Source organism: Podarcis muralis, chromosome 6, assembly GCF_964188315.1.
Source record: "Podarcis muralis chromosome 6, rPodMur119.hap1.1, whole genome shotgun sequence".
In the NCBI taxonomy this organism is placed as follows: domain Eukaryota; kingdom Metazoa; phylum Chordata; class Lepidosauria; order Squamata; family Lacertidae; genus Podarcis; species Podarcis muralis.
Window position 1 is genome coordinate 38,464,292 of NC_135660.1, and position 22,851 is coordinate 38,487,142.

Consider the following 22,851-nt stretch of genomic DNA (forward strand, 5'->3'; position numbering starts at 1 on the left):
GACTGCAACTTTAAGAGCACTAAAGCAGAAGCTGGCAACTGAAGGCCTGCAGGCCATATTCAGCCCACCTGGCTTTCCCTCCTACGCAAGTTTTTCCACTTCTTCACCTCCTGGGATGATTGGTTCACAAGTGAGTTGGCACACAGCAGCCTTGTGAGCTTCCATGCTGCCTTTACAAAGCATGCACAGGTAATAATGGATAACTAACCTAAAAACAAGCACCACCCAGCATATCAGGATAAGGTTTGCAGGGTTGATTCTGAGGAATGTCAATTATTGCTTTTTGGAGCAGCTACTTCTGCAGTACACAAAAACACAGATTATTTATAAACTAGGCTTGAGTCACACAAAGGAATTGGTTTAACAATGCAGCTTTGCATGATCTGCTATCAGTCTGATCTTCAGACTTTGTCAGCAAACACCTCCTTCTTGCCCAGGTTAGCATGTTACAGCACAGCCCTTTGAGGTTTGAGCTGCAAGTAGCTCCGATCCACAGCTTAATTACGTTTCTTGCGTCCTGGAAGAAGAAGAAGAAAGAACCACACCAGAGAAAAACAAGAGAAAAAAACTCTTGACTGTGTAGACTGTGCCATATTTCAGAGATGGAACATATTAGTCCAATGGGCTCCACTGAGCAAAGGAAGGAAATTAAGGCTGTGGGATAGTCTGAGGCCACCAACGCCAATTTCTTGAGGCCTTTCAAGCCAGCCCTAGCTTTAGAGAATTAAAAATGCTGGTTCGCGGCAATGCAGAAGGAAATGACTCTTACTATTAGGACTGCAGGTGCATCCTTGGCATGGACAAATGGTTGGGTGTGAAGTAGGCAAAAGCCTCCAGTTTGCTCCGCTTTCACATTTGTTTCTCCTTGTTTGCTATTCATTGTTCATCTAGGACATGCTTTTTTCCCTGCGCAGAAAAGGAAACAAAAAAATAGACCACACACGCGCGCAGCTGAGCTTAGGCAACAGGATTTGCCAAACAAACACCAAAACAGGACAGGGCAAGGCCCAGCTATTTATCATTAGCTGCTGCCTCATTTTCAGTGCCTGGAAGAAATGTTATACCCTTGAGCCAAAAGGCTTCTTCTTAAGATATTTGTGTGATGTGCAACAAATGAGCAACCATTGGTAGCGCTTTTGGGCAGCACATTCTACCAGTGTGTCACCCTGCACACGCCCCTCTGAAAATGAGTGGGTGCTGCTCAAGAGTGTGCTACCCCATGTACAGTTGATGCTCCTGCCAAGATGGTAAAGGGTCTGTCTGGAAACCAAGCCTTATGAGCAACAGTTGAAGGAGTTGGGTATGATAGCCATCTTCAAATATCTAAAGAGCTGTCACAGGGAGGATGGTGCAAGGTTGTTTTGTCCTGCTCTGGAGGGTAGGACTCGAACCAATGGATTCAAGTTACAAGAAAGGAGATTCCGACTCAACATCAGGAAGAGCTTTCTGACAGTAAGAACTGTTCAACAGTGGAACAAACTCCCATGAGAGGCGGTGGAACTTCATTGGAACTTTTTAAGGAGAGGTTGGGTGGCCGTTTGCCATGGATGCTTTAATTAAGATTTCTGCATTGCAGGGGGTTGGCCATGAAGCCCTCTGGGATCCTTCCAATTCTATGATTCCTTTTAGTTTGTATTGGATCAAGACATCTTCCTCCAAGAAGGGCTTCTGTTCCAGGGATATCATGTTTCTCAAGCCCTTGAAACATTTAACCAGAAAATGTGATTCTTTTCCTAGCTAGATCATTGTGATCTGGAGTGGTATTAGTAATGTGGTGGCATGAGAGTTGCATGCACCAATAGATGGTGCCTGTAATATCATTAATGGTGAGAGGTATGGCTTGCGCCACCACACCTGTCCCATATTGTGACCTTAACACTGGTGAGGTCTTCCAGGTGAGGACCCACATAAGAGCAGAAACTAACTCATCTCAAGGCAAAGCAGAATGCAGAGAAACTCCTTGACAGTTTAGTGCTCTTTTCCAGCTCTGAATTAATATCCCTGCTTTACCTGAGAATTCAATTGCAAGGTGAGCATAGGAAGGTGCTATTTGACTGGACTATGTATTCTATGGTTTGACCTGAAACTTATTGAAACAAAAGTATATCATACACCAAAATTCTCAAGAGGATGAATTCTATGACACACAGAAAGTCTCCCAGAATTACAAAACACCCAAGTAAATTCCTCACACCCCCTTTTATTATTATTTTTCACTCTTTTCTGTATGCTCTTAAACTTTTCCATGGAAATTTCTGCTAAATTTGGCTGGGTTGTGCCCATGTTAAATACTTTTTAAAGGTATTGCACATACGTTGCATGTATATATCCATCTGAAGCTTGAGAGGTGCTCTTTCAGATGGCACTGGGCTCAGTTTTTTCCATCTTAGCTACTTCAAGAAATATTGAGCTACATACAGCACAGAGTAAAACACACACACAACACCACAAAGGAGAAGATTTGAGGAGACTTTTTGTATGTGACTAAGCTCATCTTCTTGAGCATTTTGGTGTATGGTAGTGTATCTGCTGCAATAAGCTTGAAGTTGATGTTCTAGACATTGCCTTCAGACCACATTTTCTGCTCCTAAGTGCATCTTCTCTTGCTCACTCCTCCCACCCTATGCGTTATGCTCATGGAAGGCAAAGCCCATACTGTACTTGTATCTGTTTTATTCACACATTACCCTTTCTTTCATTAGATCTCAGCGACCAACTCCTGGAAGTTGTGGGCCTTGAAGGGGCGATGGAGATGGGGCAGATCTATACTGGACTGAAAAGTGCTGGCAAGAGGCTAGCTCAGTGTTCCTCCGTTACCATCAGGTACCAATCAACCCAGGCTCTTGGTCCCCGCATCTTGCTTTTGCTCAAGTCTGCTGAGAGCTCCGGATGGTATTCAAAGCATGAAATCACAGTACAGGCAGGAAAGCATCACGTGGGGAGTGGGGGAGAGCAGAGACTGACATCTGTTTTTTGTTGTTGACTCAAATTGATGTCTTGTTGGGCCTATGCCACACATAACATTGTAGAGCTGAGGCAGCTATGGCACCCATAAAATGCAGCACTCTGTACTATAGAAGGATGGATTCAAGTTGTGTTGGAAGGGCCAAGAAGTATTTCCACCTTCTAATTAGTCCTGGGTAAGGAGATTGCTAGGCAAGATTGCTAGGCAAGGGAAGCAGCAGAATGGCTGTAGAGGTGGTAGGCAGCCATGCCTACTGGACAGTCCAAGGCAATCAACACACTACTGGTCACTGCAGCGCCAAATGCTCCTCCTGACAGCAACTGGGACTATATCCTGCTTGTGAGTAAGGGCTACTGACTGAGTGCCTATTCGTACATATGGGAAACAGGAAAGACGTGTGGAATAGATAGTCTAAGAGGTAGGGAAGCTGAGAGGACCTCCAGGCCCAGGGGAACATAGTTGGGTTGAGTGACAATCTCCTTCCAGGACCTTTGACAACTGGTTGAAGAAGCAGGAAGGAGAATGTTAAGGGTTCCTTTGGGCAGGTTGTAAGAGGCTTCAAGCTGGTCTGTGAGAGGCTTAAGCAAAGAAGAAGGTACCTTGCACTCCTCTCCCTTGACCTCTGTTGCAGGTCCTTGTTGCAATCCTCTCTGTTATTTTTAATACTAAGCTCCAATTTTCTAGCCTTCTAGTGGTGCATTTGAAAACGAGATGGCAAAATGTCCTAAATGGGCAGAAATATAGAGGTGTATTTGAGATTAGAACAAAAGTCCATTGCACACAAGGAGTGTTCTGGGAAAACAGGTAGCAGGTTCACATATAAGGTGAATGAAATTTAAGAGGTGGATCTGAAACACAGAAATTGACTGTGGTCTTCCTTGCACTCAACAGATTGCTGAGCCATCTCCATTGTGAGTAATAGAATGTAGGGCTAGACCACCTTGTTTTTCTCCCTCTTTGCCAAAAATGTTTGTTATTATCAGCTTGCAACAAGATACAGTTTCTGCCCTGGCTTATCCACTTCAGTCTTGTTAACTTTTTCACTATGCCTTGCTTGTGGGTTCCAGGACAACCAAGCTTTTGCCCATGCAAGTGGATGGAGAGCCCTGGATGCAGCCACCTTGCACAGTGAGTAGTTGCATGTCATGAAAGGGATCTGGGATATGCAAGTGTAGCTCATCTGTCAGGGCTAGAAGCTATGGAAGATTGATCTCTAGAGCAGTGTTTCCCAACCTTGTGCCTCCAGCTGTTTTTGAACTACAACTCCCATCATCCCTGACTAACAAGACCAGTGGCAAGGGATGATGGGAATTGTAGTCTAAAAACAGCTGGAGGCACAAGGTTGGGAAACACTGCTCTAGAGCAGGAGTGACCGATGTGGTGTCCTGCAGATGTTGTTGGATTACAGCTTCCATCATCCCTGGCCATTGGTCATGCTGGCTGGGGTTGATGAGAACATCCTGAGAATACCATGTTGGCTGTCCCTTTTCTGGAGAATGAACTGCAGGTAAGACCCAGATCTCAGTTGTGGATCCTGGGAAGGGACTACGTTTCAAAATAAACTTTTATTTCACATGGAAACAATGAAGCAAAATAACTATAATATCCTAGCAAATAGCCCTCTACAATTTTAGAAGGAGGAGGCATGATTTTCCTGTCTCCTTTGATGTTATATTCTCAAACCCTTTCTCAGCAATGACAGTCACATTTGTATTCCTAATGGAAAATCAAAGGGGAAAGAGGGAGAGACCTATGGTGTTTGTACACTGCTACAACATTATGGACATTGCTGTACCTTCTGTGTCTCCACACCATTGTACATCATCTGAAGATCAAAGGAGGATGGGTTAGACATGTAAAAAAGACAGATGGTCCTCTGTTATTTGCGAATGAGTGGAACAGAATGTTGCAATGAACAATTTCAGCTGAAAATAAAGGATCTTAAGATTCATGTGTACATACAAATGTCACCAGTGGTCAGGAAATAACATTAGGAACATTTTTTTCATTGGTCATTGAAAACTTTGTATAGTGCTTTTTCTGTTTCCTAGGTTCCCCTAAGGGAGTTGAAACCCTTTGACAGAGAAGCATTGGTTGTAACTGTATACTGTTGGTGGTATAAAAATCTTCCCAAAAGCAATTGTGCTAAGCACCTGGAGGCATCTAGGGATCCAGTTCCTTTTTCTGTGTGATTCTGGATACCAGCCCCCATCCTTCATATTGCATTGAGGCCTTATCCTTGTGGCAGATGACTTGTCAGACAGGAAGTGCTTTATGTGGCTTCCTGGGAGCCTGCCTGCCACCCCTGAACCATCTCAGGGGGTTGTCCTGATCCTCTGCTGCCTCCACACCCACCCAGAGGTCTTAAGGTCGTATCACAGTGCTGCCTCCAGTTTGATTGGTATTCCGATAAGCAGCCTTGCTCATGTTGCATAAGGAACTGGGCAGACTTGTCCTTCCTTTCCCTGCTTCCTGATGCAACAGGTGTGGGGGTGGAACTTGTGAGCAGCACTTCTCTTGGCGGTGGCTTGATCGGGTCACAGGAGGGCATTCCGGCACCCCATACATTTAAAGCAGTCTTATACAACAACATCTGGGTGGACACAGGCTCCTCATCCCTGCTTCCATCCGTGAAAGCAAAAGCACTGTTGCAGTTTAAAAGGGCTGCTGGATAAAATCAGACACATGTTCAAGTGCAAATGTGGCCTACTGGAACTGCCCCGTTTTTAATGGGATACTGTCCCTGCTCCCCACAAACCCACATACAATCCACAGCAAGGTGCCCACTTATCCAAGGCATCTTCACTTGGTTGCAAGTGGTCAAAAGCCAGGTACAAAATACGCCTGGCTAATTTCGAACACTGCTTATACCACTTTAAAAGTCCTGGCTTCCCCTCAAAGAATCCTGGGAACTGAAATTCATTAAGGATGCTTCAGAGACCCCTATTCCACTCGCAGAGCTACAAGTCCAAAAGTTCCTTGGGATGAGGGATTGATTGATAAACCACTCTGAGAATTATGGGTCTCTGATGGGAATAACAACTCACAGTGCCCTTAACAAACTACAGCTGCCAGGATTCTTGGGGTGGGGGAACCATGACCCTTAAGGTGATATAGGTATAGGGCAGAAGGTCTTAGGGTCAACCCCTGGCATCTTCAGCCAGAACTAGGAAAGGCCGCTGCCTGAAATTCCAGGGAGGTTCTGCCAGTCAAGTGTGAACAGTACTAAGCCAGGTGGACCTGCATTGCTGGAGTTGGACTACAAGACCCTTGGGGTCCCTTCCAGCTCTACAATTCGATGATTCTATGACCAGTGGGTCAGATTTGGCATAAGACAGCTTCCTAGGTTCCTTGAGCTCTTGGCATAATGGCTGTGCAGAAACATCAATGCTCTAATCCCGATGCTATTTCTTTCCGTTCAGATTAAAATCACCCACAAAAGCCAAGTGCCGATGTTACTGGGACCTCCCCAAAAGAGCAGCTTCTTCTTCCTGAGGAGGAGGAACCGAACTCGAGACTAATCTGCAACCAAGCAAAAGAACAATCTTCCGAAGCAGCAGTTCTCCATTCCAGTGGCAGCCGACCGCACAGGGGGAAAGCCTATGGAAAGAAACCTTCATCTCTTCAGATCTCCTGGCTTCTGAATCTGCTTCGGAAACATCAGTCTGGAGGCAGCATTATGAACTCTTAGTGGAAAATAACAGGGTTGGCATTCGGCAGCCGAACTGAAATAGCGGTGTGGGTTTGTATATACATGCACACATAGCCACATTCTCTAAATATCACTGGCAGGGATAACACTAACATTGATGGTTCAGGGGGATTTTTCTCCTCCGCAGCGCCACAGTCTAAGGAGGAGAAACTCTCAAAACTGCTCTGGTTGGGACTGTTCTGAGGAGAGCTGTTCTAGGCGGCCATGAATTGCACAGCCCTGTCTGAAAGCAAACAAACAGACATGGAAAACGGCATGTCTGACGTAGCCCTGCAGATGGGGTGTGGGATCTTTTCCATTTATTCGGACTCTTTAGAACCCCAGAAGCTGCTGTTAAAACACCAAACTTGGCAAAGAAACTGAGCTTCACTTATTTATTTATTTTAAAGTATGTCAGAAGACTTTTGGCATCTCGCTGTGCTGCCCTCTTGGGTCACCAAATCCTACACATGATAAGAAATGTTCTTATTTATTTTTTCCTTAGCTTGGGGAGGTAAGAAGGGAAAGGAGGAGGGCACATTATTATCTACCACCCCCAAACTCTTACAACAGCAGTGTCTTTTGCTAGCTTGGTTCTAATTTTATTTTATTTTTTTAAGCAGAAGCTGGTTAGGCGTTCCGTTTCAGAGGCTTATGAATGCAGAAAGCAGAGATTGCCAAGTGAGGAAACCAGAAAGAGTGAAGTTGACAATAAAAAAGGCAGGAGCCTTTTTTGGCAGTAGAAAGCAAACTCAGGGTACTTTAAATGTATGAATAACAAGTCAGTTTGGTCTATGATGACGATGACAACCTCACCAACTTGGGGATCCTTTCAGCTTAGATGTAGGCCACGCTTCTCTCTGTTAATATTTTTGCGTTCTCCTTTCAGTTCTGGACGCTTTTCTTTTCTTCAGTCTGACCGCATCTGACACATGTGAACATGTTTTTAAGTTTTCTCTGGCAGCACTGATTGAGAGCTCTGCCAGAACACACTCTCGTCATGGGACTGACTTTAGTCCAGTGGCAAAAACTCAAAATCAAGTGCTGGATGTGTTACAACAGCCTAAACATGCGGCAAGGATTGAACCCCAAAACCAAGAGCCAGTTCCATGGCTGGCATTTGAATGTCATTAAAGGCCAGCTTGGTCCCATGATGAAATGTAAGCATACACAGAGGTCATCCTAAAGAGCTAATATTCCCCCCACCACCACCATGTATTTGTTCCTGTAACAGAGCAGCACAGAAGAGAACTCTGAAAAACTCCCAAAGAGGAGAGATTAAAATGGCTCTGTGTTTCAATATGAATTGAATATCCAGGTTAGCTGCTATTCTTCCATGCTCTAACTCTTTTAACTGCATAGACTGTGAGTCAAATTTTGAGTTGTCCAAAAGCAAAACTTGGCAGTCAAGCCACGTTGGGTTTGGATCCACCAGTAGCCCACATGCCAGCTTGGTGCAATTCCTATTTTTTCTTCAAGAGAGGAATCCATGAACAGCTTGAATAGCCTGTAACATAACTCCTCTTCAAAGCAGACCAGTCATTGGCGAATGGGCCTATGAAAGATTGTTTTTATTACATCATCAAAGGAAAAGAGTCTGAGCCAGACTATGTTCTTAATGTAACCTTCTTCTGTGTGAGATAGCCTTGCAGGATTTTGTTTGGGTGGCTCTTTGCCCTGGTTTGAAGCCGCTCAGGGTCAGCAAGCATGCCTCATTCACATTTAACCGCAGAAGAATAAGGAAGTGTTAACTGACTCTCCTTGTTGGCTGACAGGACCACGTGGAAGGCTCGCCTCTGCATATCTGAAAGAAAGGAATGCAATCTTTGATTTATTCTTTGAAAGTGGAAAAAGCTGGTGGCACAATTCCAACTATTATGCCTATTTATTTTACTGCTTAAATAATGAGGAAGGGTGTTCTCAGCTAATGTAATTCTTTCTAGATGAAGTCACTTGGCTTCACCTAGAACAAACCCTGCCTAACTCTCTCAATAAGCTAGGAAATCCGGTGGAGACCTTGACATCCATGACAACATGACTGTATTTTCATAGATAACTGTGTTGCCGTCACGAACCCCACAGTGTTACATTTGGGACCCATTCAGATGATAGCATTTATCTGAGCAAGAAGCAAAAGGCAGAACAAACTGTGGTGACTGTGCAGATTTGTTCTTACAGCTGGAAATTGAGGAATCTCCCCAAAGAGGGATATTTTGGCTTTGTGGTCTCAGGAATGATTAAACCCTATTTACTGTGTTACCTCTTTAGGGCTGCATGACAGCTGCTTCCACAGAGGGACCATTTACACTCAACAACCGAAGTCTTCATGTGCTGCTTATTTTTGTGGGGCAGACGATACCCCATTGGCTGCCAGCTACGTTATCCTACCTGCTTCCCTTTCTCCCTTCCCAAAGCTCCATTTCCTTCCTGCTCAACTCACCTGTCTCTGAACGTTTTTGCTCACAATATCTTTGTCTCTTTTCTTTTCTGTATTCTGCTTCTTTTCGGGCGGTTTTGGTTCAATGCTGCAAATATAGCTTGTTCTCTCTTTTCTCAAAAATCAATTCAATGGCAGAAGATTTGGCTTGGTTTGGTTTGGGTTTAATTGACTGTACAGCAAAGAACAAAGGAAAATAATTTATCCAGAAGCCAGCAGCTAGAAGCTCAGGATTCTTGAGTTGCCAAGGAGAAAAACAACATAGCACAAATTCTGTCCCCCTTGGGGATTTCCATGCAGTTGCAACTAGATCTTAGCCCACTTTATCAATCTGGTGCAAAAGTAAAGGAGAGGCAAGTGTTAAGCACTAGGCATTTCTGTCTCCCCCAATCTGGTACCCTCCAGATACTCTGGACTGTAACTGGCCATTGTCCTGACCATCATCCCTGACCATTGTCCATGCTAAGCTATAGTCCAAAATACATGGAGAGCACCAACTTGGGAAAGACTGAAGTAGATTCTTAACAATAAAGGTAGTAAGATGCTAACCGAGAAAACTAAAGGCAATGGGCCAGGATTCAGTACATTGAAAATATTAGTTTCTCCCTCTCTGAAATATGAGGACATGCCTATGCCACAAATTTAAGCTGGGTTGCTGATGAGTCCCTTCCTTGGGGAACTATTATTCTATGAAGAGGAACAGTAGCAGAATTCTCAGGCCCCTAACAAAAACTATAATTCTTATCATTTGTTGGGGGAAGTCATAACAATTAAACTGGCATAAAGCACAACTATGTTTGTAGACATGCTGTGGGTGATTTGATTCAGGACCAGCAAGCTGGCTTACTGAGGAATTCAATATCTTGTTTCTTATAGGACTCTTCAACTGATAAAATTGCACTGGTTTAATTATAACTAAATCCACCTTCTGACAAGGATTACTGGTATCTGGATTTGAAATAATTCTGGAAAACCATCAGTGGCTCAATTGTTAAAATGGAGCAGGAAAACAATCACAGAAGGAAGGAGTCTATATAAACAGTAAATAAATGTTTTTTTAAAAAAATCTTTAACCAGACATGCAGTGTAGAAGTAGCTGAGATTTGCACAGAAAAGAAATCAAGAGCTCAGAATGAGTTATGGGCAACCAAAGGCATATTAAAAATGAACAAATTCTCATAAGGAAAGCAGCTGGGCTAAATTCATATCTTAAAATCAGATATTAACAAAGGTTGGTGGAAATTAGGTAAGAATAGGAAATAGATTCTCTTCCAGACTAGCAAAATGAGATTCTGAGGGTCCTGGAGAAAATGACAATTGAATGGTTCAGGGGACAAGAATACCTAATTGTATTTGCCAGATCCCATGCCTAAGTACTCACTAACACTTATCAGTTGTTCAGCTTTAAACAACTGACTGATTGCCACAAGTATTATGGGCCAAATAGTGCTTTGCTGTCAGGTGTGACTGAGGCTTTGCTACATTTCTGAAATGTCAAAGCATCACAGAGATGCTTGGTGATTAAGAAGGAAGTAGGAAGGTGCTGTACTTTCAGTGGGGAAATAGCAACATTAGCTCCAATGGCATGGGAAGACAGCAACCTTGCTGAAGCTAATACATCTAATTTTAGATGCCTTTAGAAAATATAACAATGAGCTGGGTTTCATGTAATGTAACCCTAAGTCAAACCATGGCTTAGCTTGAACACAGAAGCATGAGGGCTCCTGGTGAGGAGATCACAGCAGCTCCACTCATGATCCTCCTGCTGCTGAGCTAAGCCATAGTTTGGCTGAGACTGTCCTTTGAACCCCAGGCTCATGGCTTGTCTCCTCCAGACAAACCACAAACTGTAAACACAAGAACAACATTCAGTTGCCCCTCATGTTTAGTCTGGAGTGACACCAACCACAAACCTGGGATTGGATGAAACTAAGCCAAACCATAGCTAAGCTCATGGCAGTACAGGAGGAGGAGTTACAAAGGTGCCACCGTCTCCTCTCTGGGAACTTGCACATTCACACTAAGCCACTGTTGACAGTTCACTTAATATTAATCAAGGCAGCCAAAAACAAAGTAGCATTTTTAGTTATTCCCATTCAGTAACAAAAATAATAATAGCATAATCTAAAAACCACAGTATACCAGCCAGGCTAGACATCACCTCTTATTTGATACCCTAATACAAATAAATTTAAAAAGGATATCCTGGATATCACAGGAAACATTCTGGAGAACAGCCAACAAGAGGCATGAAATGACACGCTGCCTGATGTTTACTTGGAAGTAAGTCCTACTGGAATCAATGAGACTTACTCCCTCCTAAACATACACAGGATGCAGATGACAGCCCAATCCTAAATCTGGTGCACTTAATGTGAAAATGAATATTTATGATCAGGCTGCTCTGGGACAGTAGGCAAGCCAAGAAAAAGATTTAGATGGCTGAAAAATAATAATATTGTCCAATTCCTATAGGGTTAGAGAAAGGTTGCTGAGATGGCTTATAAAAAAGGGTTAAGAAACAATGCATTGTTTGCCCTCCAAAAATCCACCCTCCCGTACAGGGAGAGAAAAATAGCCGGAGGGCAGACATTGAATGAAGGAGAGATACTTAAACAGCAGAAGTGGTTGCAGAGCATCAGAGCAGCTTTAAAACCCAAATGATCTGGCCACACTCAAGATTCCCATAATTTAAAATAATCCTTGCCTTCCACCCAGTGCCAAGTATAACTTGGCAAATTGAAGGCTTTAACATGCTCTTTTATTAGTACACAGCTCTAGAGGCATCTCAATAGTAAGCAGTAAGCTACAGACATTTGCACAAATGAACAAAACATGAACTAGCAAAACCTTGCAGCAGTATGTTTAAGTAGGGTAGCAGCTAGGCTTTGGTAATCAGAACAATCTGGGATAGTGTCATTTTCTGTCATCCCCCCCCCCCCCAAAAAAAAAGCGTATTAGTGGATAGAGCATGGGTCAGCAACCTTTTTCAGCCATGGTCTGGTCCACCGTCCCTCAGACCATGTGGTGGGCTGGACTATATTTTGAAAAAAAATATGAACAAATTCCTATGCCCCACAAATAACCCAGAGATGCATTTTAAATAAAAGCACACATTCCACTCATGTAAAAACACGCTGATTCCCGGACCGTCCGTGGGCCGGATTGAGAAGGCGATTGGGCCACATCCGGCCCATGGGCCTTAGGTTGCCTACCCCTGGGATAGAGCAATGTTGGTGAGCAAAACATTCTGCAGTGTCCACTCATCCCCTCTGCAGCTCCAAGAAACAGGTTGCTGCTCATCTTTTTTATAGAAAGGAACCTGAAGATGAAAGATAAGACAAGCCTGGGAACCCACAGCTTCCGGTGTGCACCTTGCAAACCTCAGAGGACTTGCTCCGTGGTGGCACCCCAGTTTTTGAATGCCTTCCCTAAAGAGGTATACCTGGCGCCTACTTTACAATCCTTCTGGTACTAGATTAAAGCTACAGCCCTAACCCCACTTACATGGTAGTAAGTCTCACTGAATCCAATGAGGGACTTATTTCTGTTCTGAGTAAACTTGGTGAGGATTGCAGCCTAATATAATCCCTTGGAAGGTTTCCTTCATTGGAGGTATTTAAGCAGAGGTTGGATTGTCATCTGTCACTGATGCTTTAGTTGAGATTCCCGCATTGCAGGGGGTTGGACTAGAACATTATTTCCCAACCTTGGGTCTCCAGCTGTTTTTGGACTACAACTCCCATCATCCCTAGCTAGCAAGACCAGTGGTCAGGGATGATGGGAATTGTAGTTCAAAAACAGCTGGAGGCCCAAGGTTGGGAAACACTGGACTAGATGACCCTCGAGGGCCCTTTGAATTCTACGATTCTACAGTTTTTATTTACCCAGGCATGTAATGTGTTTTGCATTATTTAGCTGCTGCCATTTTCTATGGCTGCTATCGTTGGTGATTTATTGTATCGCATTAGGTATTAATTAATTCGTTATCTGTTGTATACCACTGTGGACTCCGTTTTGAAGAAGGGTTATATAGAAATGCTTTGAAATAAATGAAATAGGCCTTTAAATCTCCCAGCGTGGCAAGAGACATCCTGCCTGTTCTCTTGCCAACTCTCTCATCTGCTCCTCCCCTTCTTTCTGTGAGGCATACCTGGCGCTCTGATCAATTACAGGAAGCAGGGGAGAGGGTGGATGAAAGAGCTAGGAGGGAACAGGCAGGAGGAGCCATAGCTGGCTTACCTCCTCCTGCAGCACTTGGAAGTTGAAAGGGGGTTGAATACACCACACTCCCAATTTGGCAGCTCCACCTGTCTCATATAGAACCATTTGATTTTCTTTTTCCTGTGCTTAGATCTAAGTCAGATATGGGGAACGTGTGACCCACTGGCCCTTGGAGTCCAGTTGCTGTCAGCTCCAGCCAGCATGGCCATGGCTATGGGTGAAGGGGATTGCCGTTCAGCAAGATCCCTAAGCAGGCACGTGCCACGTTCATAAGCTGGTCTTTCACTTATTTTATGCCCCACAAAGGCAAATTTAGTATATGGAATCATCATTCATGAGCTCATTAGCGTGAGAGAGCTTGGGACAGGGTTTTTTCTTCTTTTTCCATGTCATTCTTTCTCCGTTTACTAGAACTGTTAACCATTGGAAATTCTGGCTCGTATCAGAATGCCAACTCTTTGTACAACAGCCCTGCTCCTTGTGTGGCTGTAAGCTTACTGTGGTTTGTTCCTGAACTGCAATCCCTTTTTCAGGGCGAGGGTATGCCTTTTAGGCAGAAATGGGTCTGGTCAAGTGGTTTCCATCACTGCATCTCTCTGCAGCCCATTAGACTTCTGCCTCTCTCCCGCAGGAGGCAACAACCTGTCCTGTTCACTCTGCAGGCCTGAGGGAGCCGAGGCAGAAGCAGCAGGAGCCCAGTTTGGCTTTTGCATTGTCAAGAGAGCAACAGATGTGAATTCCAGCTGTGGGGTTTTTATTCCAGGTGATGACTCATTAGCCCAGCTTGATCTCCAGCCCAGGCAGAGTATACAGGCTGACAGCCAGACAAAGCAGCGTTTATTTGTGAATGTCGCAAATGCCTTCTGCATACAGCCAGTGCCCAATTCACAGAGAGCTCCTCTAGGGCCATTGGGGGGGGTGCTGTGCTGGCTTCTCCAGTGACATTAGGCATCTTGCTTTATTTTGTGTGGCAGGCAATTTGTGGACTGGGCGCTTTGCAGAAAAGCAGGCCAAACTCTCTGCTCACTGGGGTAAGGTGCTGTTTACTCTCCTGCATTTACATCAGTGTAGAACTTTGGCCAAGGAATCTGGGGGTCTGCACCTGGAACCTTTTGCATAAAGTAAAGGCAGTTTAAGTAAGCAACCTTGTGATACTCCAGTATTTGCACCATGTTTGTTCCTTGCTTATTTCTCTTTCTGTCACTCCGCACATTCAACTTTTTTTCTCCTCCCATTCTCAGTCTGCACATCTACCATAGTTCCCTCTCCCATCCCTTATCTCTCTGCCCCTCAGTGCTCTGAAGTGTATTTTGGAATATTGCCTAGAAGATAGATTCTGGGGGAATGTAGCTTGCTGAACAGCCATCCAGGATGAAACGTTGAGTCAAATTATTTGCTGTGCTCTGCTTCTCCATGTCGTGAAGGACTGTGCCAGAGCTTCCGATCTCTTGTCAGTTTAGTGGGCTGCTTCCTTAGGCCTGGTCACCATCTTGCAAAATACCAGCTATGTGCCCCTTAGAACAGCTGGGCAAGAATGCTAAACAGTGCCACCTCCACCACTGCACGAAATGGCTCAATGCACCACTTTGGCGCCTAAGGAATCGCTGCCCAGTTAAAACAATTCCACTCCAAAGAAATGCAGTCCATTCATATGGTGGTGCTAGAAGCCGGCTCACAATCCACATTCATCACATAATGACCGTTGATGAAACCAATATTTGCATATATGAATGAAACATGAGCCTTTACCAATTAATCCCTTCAGCGAGAACATTTGCACCATCCAGTTCCACCTCAAATGCAACATTTCCAGGTGGAGACATTTCACACGTTCAGCTGAGTCACCAGGTGTTGGGTAATCCAGTTCTGAGAAACTGAATTATATGTGTGCATGCCTGAAACAATCCAACATATATAAAGTACGGAAGCAGTTCCTCTGGTTTTTGGTGGGGTTTTCTTTTTGGTGGAGTGCTGTTAGTGTCATTCATGGGATTGCTTAATTCCTAGGGGTCCATCCCACCACTGCTAAGCACCCGCCACCTACAATGCTTTTATTCGGGAATCATGGCCTTACTGTTGAAATCCATGCTGACGGGGAATGTAGGAAACTGCTTTTATCAAGTCAGACCATTGGTTCATCCACCAGAGTAATGCCTGCACTGGCAGGCAGCAGCCCTCCAGGGTTTCCCAACCCTGCCTGGAGACGCTGGGGATTGAACCTGGGACATTCTGCATGCAAAGCATGGGCTCTACCATTGAGCTACAGCCCATCCCTCAATGACACGACCATCCTTGCTCCCGTCACTCTCGCTATCTGGTGGATGAAGTTGCTCTGTCCCAGTTCGGTTCATGCTCATAAACCTTCTGAGGAAACAACACAGCAGTCCCACGGTATGATGATATAAATTCAGCGTATGACGACACCAAACCACAAGCAAAACTCCCGATTGAAAACTTGGTATGCACAACGTTTGCCTCTGTTGCAGAAGCTACCAGACTAAACTGCACTTCACTAGCATCTCACTAACCAATCTTCGGGGACTCTCAGTGCAGCCAGAGAGAGGACCAGGTACGTAATGGGGCAAAATGGGCATCTCTCCATTTAGGCTGTAATCAATGCACACCTCCCGCCTAGTGTATTGTGTGAATACAGGCAGCTAGAGTTAATCCTGTTCCTCACCATGAAATGTACTGTATATCCTCCTGAGCATGGACTGCTCTTCCTCCTTTCCCATGGATCTCGATGTAGTTCCCTGCATGGAATTGTGTGAATTCGTAATGTAGCTCATGTTTATATGTAAATCCTAACTGATGTGGTTTTACATCAAATAAAATGACAATGAAGTAATGGCTAGTTCTGGGGCGACTTTTGATTGAGAGCACCAGCCGGAGTATCACCAACTGCACTTTTCCAGGCACAATAGCGTGACAGTGCTGCTGTCTTGTGTGCCTGAAAATAAGCAACCTGTGTCCAGATTGCAGTAGTTCTCCAAGAAACTTTCTGATTGTTCAGTGTTCAAGGGCAACACAATTGCAATGAGTAGAAAGGAGGACCTAAAAAAGCAAGGGCACCTTCTGCAAAACAGGCCATAGCTAGCCCAGGTGCCGGAAAACAACAGCATCAAAAGAAACGGTGATGACAAAACAGAGGAGAACCCTAGTCATAAGCACAGAGTAGGATGGTGGTGATCCCATTCTTCTCTATGCAAGAGAAAGAATAAAAATGACACCTGACCTGCTCAACCACATTTACAGTTGCCCATCATTCAAGTAGCCATTGGTTACAAGTCATTAGGGGACCAATGGCAACCTCAGTCTCTCTGTCTTCTGGTGTTGGTGTTGCACACATGCGCCACTTTATTGGCGTAATTGTAATACAACCCAGCCACAGCAGAGTCCTTGGCTCCAGGCTATCATTACATTGTCTGTCTTGGGAAAGCGCTCATCATAACAACCCATTGCCACAATCAAGCCCGTAATACCAGCTGCAGTCAACAGCAACGTCAGTCCAAACCAAAATGAAATCTGACGCTCCTCTCGCATGCAATTGGCAAAATACACTCTAACCAAGGTTCTGGGAGTTCCTTCACTTTTAGCTGGTATGTTCTTGAAGACCACATGTTGGATCTACCAGGTCATTCATTCACAGTTTATTGGGACATAGTCAGACCACTGGTCTGTCTATCTAACTATGTATTGCCCACTTATCAGTCATGACCATTGGCCATGGTGGCTGATGGGGAATCCAATAACATCTGGAGGGTACTGCATTGCTTCCCCTGGATATGCCAACCTGAACAGAGCTATGAGCTCTTGCTTCTAGCCCTGACAGCTAAGGGAGACTTTAGATCACCTGCCTTCCTTGAAACTGGGTGAAGGGCATTGGACTGTCATTTGTCCCGTAAATAACAAATTCTGGATAGGAAGCATTTTGCCCTTCAGCTCCCATGTCTTCTACACGTACTTGGCCCATCTCCAGCTATGACAAAGTCATGAAACAATTGTTGGGGGAAGCAGGGGACTTCCAATCATTTCATCCTCTTCGTGTTTTGGAAGTCCAACAAAAAAGCAAGCCCAGTTGTAGCAGTGACAGAACATTTCCATTCATTTTTTTTTAAGGAACATTTAATTTTAAAATAAAAAGACTGATTTATGTCATTGTAGCCGGTATAAATCAAAGCTCCTGGTTTAAAAATAATCAGTTTCTTTCCCCTCCCCGTCACCCTCCACCCCAGGAGAACAAAAATAAAAGGCAGCAGCAGGCAAGCTCACGTGTCTCCAAAACCAAAGAAAAAACTCCATGTGAAAGGTATTGTGTTAAATTTAGAGCCTATGGTTGTTGGGGTTGTTTTTTTTTAGAATGGGTTATATTTAGTCAAATTTATTCTACCCTCTCTCCAGCAGAGCTTCAGTGGAAACGTATAATGTAGAAGGCAAAGGATGACTTCAAACAGTTTCTTCCATCAAACCAGCTAATAAAACAGGCTTTGTCGAGGCTGCAGAACCATCATTCCATGGGTCCGCCACTTAGCCTTAGAAATAATTTTATACCCTAAAAATTGCACAGACTGGACATAATTTTAGAGGACCAGCCTGAATTATATCCTCCTGGCCACTTGCCAGAACAGATGGGTCCAAAGCTTTCCCCCACACACAAAAAAAACCCCAAACCCATTGGAACTGTTCAAGCTGTCAGTGTGAGGTGCCATAGCATATGCACATGTGCTAAGGAGGCCCAGAGGTCAGTTGCATGCATGGCCCATGAATGTATTAACAGACCCACATGTGTTCAATACACATGACTCTCCCCCCCCCCCCCCCAAATTCTGGGGACTGTAGTTTGTTAACGGTGCTGGAAATAGTAGCTTTGTGAGGGGGAGACTATAGTTCCCAGGATTCTTTGGGGGGAGGCATATGCTTTAAATGTGCATTGTATATGTTTCAAATGAACCTATAATGTGGATCTGGAATTATGGAGGTGGAGATTGTTCCTACATATTCACACACCCATAACAAGACCTTGCAAAGAACACTGCCCATTTAAACCATAATAAATCTTCCCCAGAGTTACTTAAGAAAGTCCTGAAAGGAAGGCAGAAAAGAAGCCCAGGCCAGGGAGTTCATAACCATCACTTCCTGAAGGTGGCCTCAGAGAAAGGTTGGGGCTCCCTGCCACCTTCCTGACACAGGGATGGACAAATCCATCTCTGTTTGATCTGTGTCATTTTTGCATTTGATTATTCATAAATTTGTTCTGTTCCATTCCTGTACATTTGTTTACGGAAAGCATATGCTGTGACATGCATTTTTGGCACGTCTCCTGAACATATCACAAAATTTGGAGAAGTGCAAAATCAGAAAGATAATCACATTCTGATCTCTGTGTTAATCCCAGAGATATGAATTAGGTTGGTTCACTTACAACACAGACCAAATTATTTTTTTCTTCAATTATATCCTAGGGCTACTTAAGAAAGACTTGTGTGCCTTGAGAGAAGGCCAACAAGAAGAAGTATGGGCCAGGGAGTTTGTCATTGGCTTCTGAAATCAGTGTGAGATCACACAGTCCTGTATGTTGAGCCATTTGTTTGTTTTTATATTTTTAAACTGCAAACCGCCTTGGCAAACAAGCGGTATATAAGTACAATGAATGAATGAATGAATGAATGAATATATCTCATGTGATTCTATGTTAGTTCTCCAATTTTGCCATGGTGCCTACAGACAGCATAAAGCACAAGTAGCCAATGCAATGCCCTAAATACGTTGAGGGACCCCAACTCCCATCAGCATGGCCAATGGTCAGGGGGAATGAGAACTGGAGTCCAATGACATCTGGCTTTCCATGGTTCCTCCCCAAAGATGCCAGGGCTCTGTTGCTATCAGCATACAAAACTCCCCTGTTACCCCACCAAAATGTGGGATATTTACAATGCAGTCAAACCAACAATGCATGTTTGCTAGATAGGCTGAAGCTCACAGAGTTTTCCTGTAAGTTTGCTAGAGAGAATGCTGAGAGATGCTCCCACTGTGCCCTGACCCGGGAAGGGCATAGCAGATATATACAGTGGTGGAGCTTCATGCTCCGGTACTGGGGGCGGAGAGCAGGCGGGGGCGTGGCTGGCACACATCCTGGGGGCGTGGCACCCAGCACGGGGGGAGGGGCAGGCAGCTGTGATGGCACCCCACCGGGGTCATGGTGCCGGGGGCAGTGCGCTGCCCCGCCCCCCTCTTCCTCTTCCAGTGGATATATATACACCAGTATTCTGAGTGAGTAAATGTTATTTTTACCTTTTTACCTTTTACAAGATTGTTTGTGGGATTTAAAAAGGGAGAAAATACCAGGAGAATCCAGTCTGCCTTAAAGCATCCTGTATTACTTAAATTAAAAAGCTAAAACTAGCCTATCTAAACTTTCTTTTAAGTGATACACTCTGCTGAATTCACAAATGTGAGGAAAGAATGATAATATCTAATGAATATATCCTCTCCTGGCATCTATACCTATTCCTACACAAAGCCTCTAAATAGCCCAGCAATTACAGTAGAGCTTGCCTACAAACTGAACCCAGGACCTCTTGAACCCTAAGTGACCATCATGCCCCTTCCTGACCATATATAATAGGTGTGTGTGTGTGTGTGTGTGTGTGTGCGCGCGTGCGTGCGTGCGTGCTCTTAGAGAAAGACGTGGAAAGACGTGAATTAAAGATAATCCTCGCTAGGAAAAAGATAAAGGAACTCTCTCAGCAAGGAGAAGATGAAACCTCGCAACAAGCTGCTCTGCTTCCTCGTGCAACACGCCTGTCTGTCTGAAACAGCAACTGACGCCAAAGCATGACTTGGAAGCACTCACTGGCCCAGACCCAAGTGTTCCCACAAGTTTAATTACATTGCTATCAGTTGAACAATTCATAGGAGCATGTTAAGATCAGAACAACTCAACGGGTTGTGAATCGGAAGTGTTTTTATAAGCCACTAGAGCAGCCTTTGCCAATGCAGTGCCCTGCAGATGTTTTGGACTACAACTCCCATCAGCCCTTGCCCATCTGCAGGGCACCACGATGGCAAAGGCTGAATCAGTGAGATAGTGGGGAAATGTGTGGAAGTGAAATGGCATGGGTCAGCCGGTGAGGCTCAGACCAAGTTTGACTTCCCTTTTTCCTACTGGCTTTGTCCCACTTTTCTGTCCTCTTCTTACTCAGAGCTACTCATGCAAGCCCTCTTTCCTCTTTCCCATGCCACAGTCTGCATCTACTGCCACTGCCTCTACTTCTGTATGAACTTCAGGCCCATGCCACCTCGACTTCCCTTTTCCCTCACACTGTTTCTTTGCTTACTTGCCTGCTGCCGCCATGTGCACCCTATCCTGTATCTCCCTTTTAAGGCTACCTACATTGCCCAACAAACCACCTGTTCACTTGCCAGGCATAATGGGCGTCCATTCTGAGATGTTCTGTGCCAATGCCTTAGAACCACCCTCCCAGTGTTACTGGGAAAAGTGGCTCTCTCCAGTGGCAGAGAGCAGGCAGGGGCGTGGCTGGCATGCCTGGGGGTGTGGTGCACCACCCGCAGGGGCGTGGCGACCAGCACGGGCAGGGGGGCAGCCATGATGGCACCCCACCAAGATTGTGCTGCCAGGGGCGGGGCGCTTCCCCAGCTACCCTCTTCCTCCACCAGTGGCTCCCTCCCCACTTCAGAACTGAGTTTAGGGCCCTAGAAGATCTCACATGAGCAAACTGAAATTCAGGCAGTCTGGGGGACCCATTGACTTGCGGACTAGTTGTGCTAGATATATATGCTACCTCCAGTAATAGAGGCGCTGCCTTCATGGGCAACCTTTAGCCATCTGTTTGGCTATTGTGGGGAACAGGATGCTGGACTAGACGAGTCCTTCATCGGATCCTGCAGGGTGCTTCTTTTTTTCTCGACCTGTAAGTAAGAATAGGGTCTCCGAGTGGGTGCAGCCCAAAAGCACACTTAGAGCAGAAAGAGAAGCTGCTTTGCGTATGGGGGTCTAGTTTAATCCCTGGCATCTCCAAGCATGGGCATAGCCAAGGAGGCAGGCAGCTGTCCCTCCCTAAATCCATCAAAATCAATAAAAATCTGAGGTTCTTCCCCCCCCCCCCAACAAAAATCATGGCTACGCCCATGTCTCCCAAGTCCCAAAGGAGTCCCAAAATGCCAGTCAGTGTAGGAGGGCCAGTGGTCTGACTTGGTTAAGGCAGCTTTCAAGCAAGTAAAGAGGCACAGGGCACTGTAGTTACAATGCAACTCTATGCTTCTTTGCTCATAGCGAAGACCCCACTTCATGCCAGGTTAAGTGTGTACACACTGGATTGCAGCCTTGAGGCTATTCCAGACGTCCCAGGAAAGACTCGCAGCAGTTTCTGCAGCCCGCACTTCTCTTTTGAGTTAAGCATTACTGGCGCAACCGGAGTGTGGATCTATCCAGCGACCAAACAGTCTAAGCCTATGCGTGCATGGGCTGAAATGTTAACAGCATGGGGAGGCAAACTAAGGCCCAGGGGCCAGATCCAGCCCAATCGCCTTCTAAATCTGGCCCACGGACGGTGTGGGAATCAGCATGTTTTTACATGAGTAGAATGTGTCCTTTAATTTAAAATGCATCTCTGGGTTTTTTGTGGGGCCTGCCTGGTGTTTTTCCATGAGTAGAATGTGTGCTTTTATTTAAAACGCATCTCTGGGTTATTTGTGGGGCATAGGAATTCGTTCGTTATTTTTTTTCCAAAATATTATCTGGCCCCTCACAAGGGACAGTGGACCGGCCCCCTGCTGAAAAAGTTCGCTGTCCCCTGGTTAACAGGCTTTGCACTGTTTGTAACGAAAAATGCCGTCGTTGGATTAATGCCCCAGACGACAGGCCAGAAGATTTTGTTCCTGACATTTCCCCCTTGCAGCTGAATGAGCAGGGCAGTGCTGGGGGCACGGTGTTTTCCTCACGATGGCCCTGATTTCTGGTGGGGGTGGTAATAAGAATGAAGTTCAGGTGCCAAGATCGAGGGTGACCTGCTATGGCGATTATTTCTTACTCCGGCCGCCGCCGACCTGGCCGGTTGTCGTGAGATGGTCCTGCGTGCGGCCACGAGGCGAAAAAGAAGGCGGCGGCGGCATGGGACTGTGGGCAGCCAAGGAGCGTTCACTTCGTAACGGAGCTGGCAAAAACAGACTCTCTGCCGCCGAGCTGCGCGTTCCCTTTAAATCCCTCCCTGCGCCTCTGCCTCGCCCTCGGAACGCGACCATTCTTTCTTTTCCTTTTTTTATGAATGAAAACGCTCCTCGAAAAAAGTATGTAAATCAAGGCCGCCTTGATTGGCTATATTTCCCTGGAGGAAAAAAACATTAGGCAGTTCATCGTTGCGAGGAGGCGGGCTTAGAACGCACTGGCTGGGCCGCCGCAGCCATTCAGGACCGGGAGGCGTTGCAACATCCGAGCGCCATTGGGTGCGTGGTAGGGTAAACAAGCTGAGACTGACAACCTCTGGCGGGGCCGTGGGCCAATGGGGACGGGGCGGG

The 22,851-nt window shown here is 45.4% G+C and overlaps 1 protein-coding gene across 8 annotated transcripts in view; it reads left to right on the forward strand.

The window, feature by feature from the left end:
- Positions 1-16,165, forward strand: part of DGKG (diacylglycerol kinase gamma) — a 184,857-nt gene extending 168,692 nt beyond the window's left edge. For all 8 annotated transcript variants that reach the window (XM_077930029.1, XM_077930028.1, XM_077930032.1 and 5 more), the window contains 3 exons: positions 2,703-2,823; positions 4,033-4,093; positions 6,388-16,165. In XM_077930029.1, coding sequence (XP_077786155.1) covers positions 2,703-2,823; positions 4,033-4,093; positions 6,388-6,486 — 281 coding nt within the window. In that variant the 3' untranslated portion in view covers positions 6,487-16,165. The remainder of the gene's footprint in view (positions 1-2,702; positions 2,824-4,032; positions 4,094-6,387) is intronic.
- Positions 16,166-22,851: the final 6,686 nt, after the last annotated feature.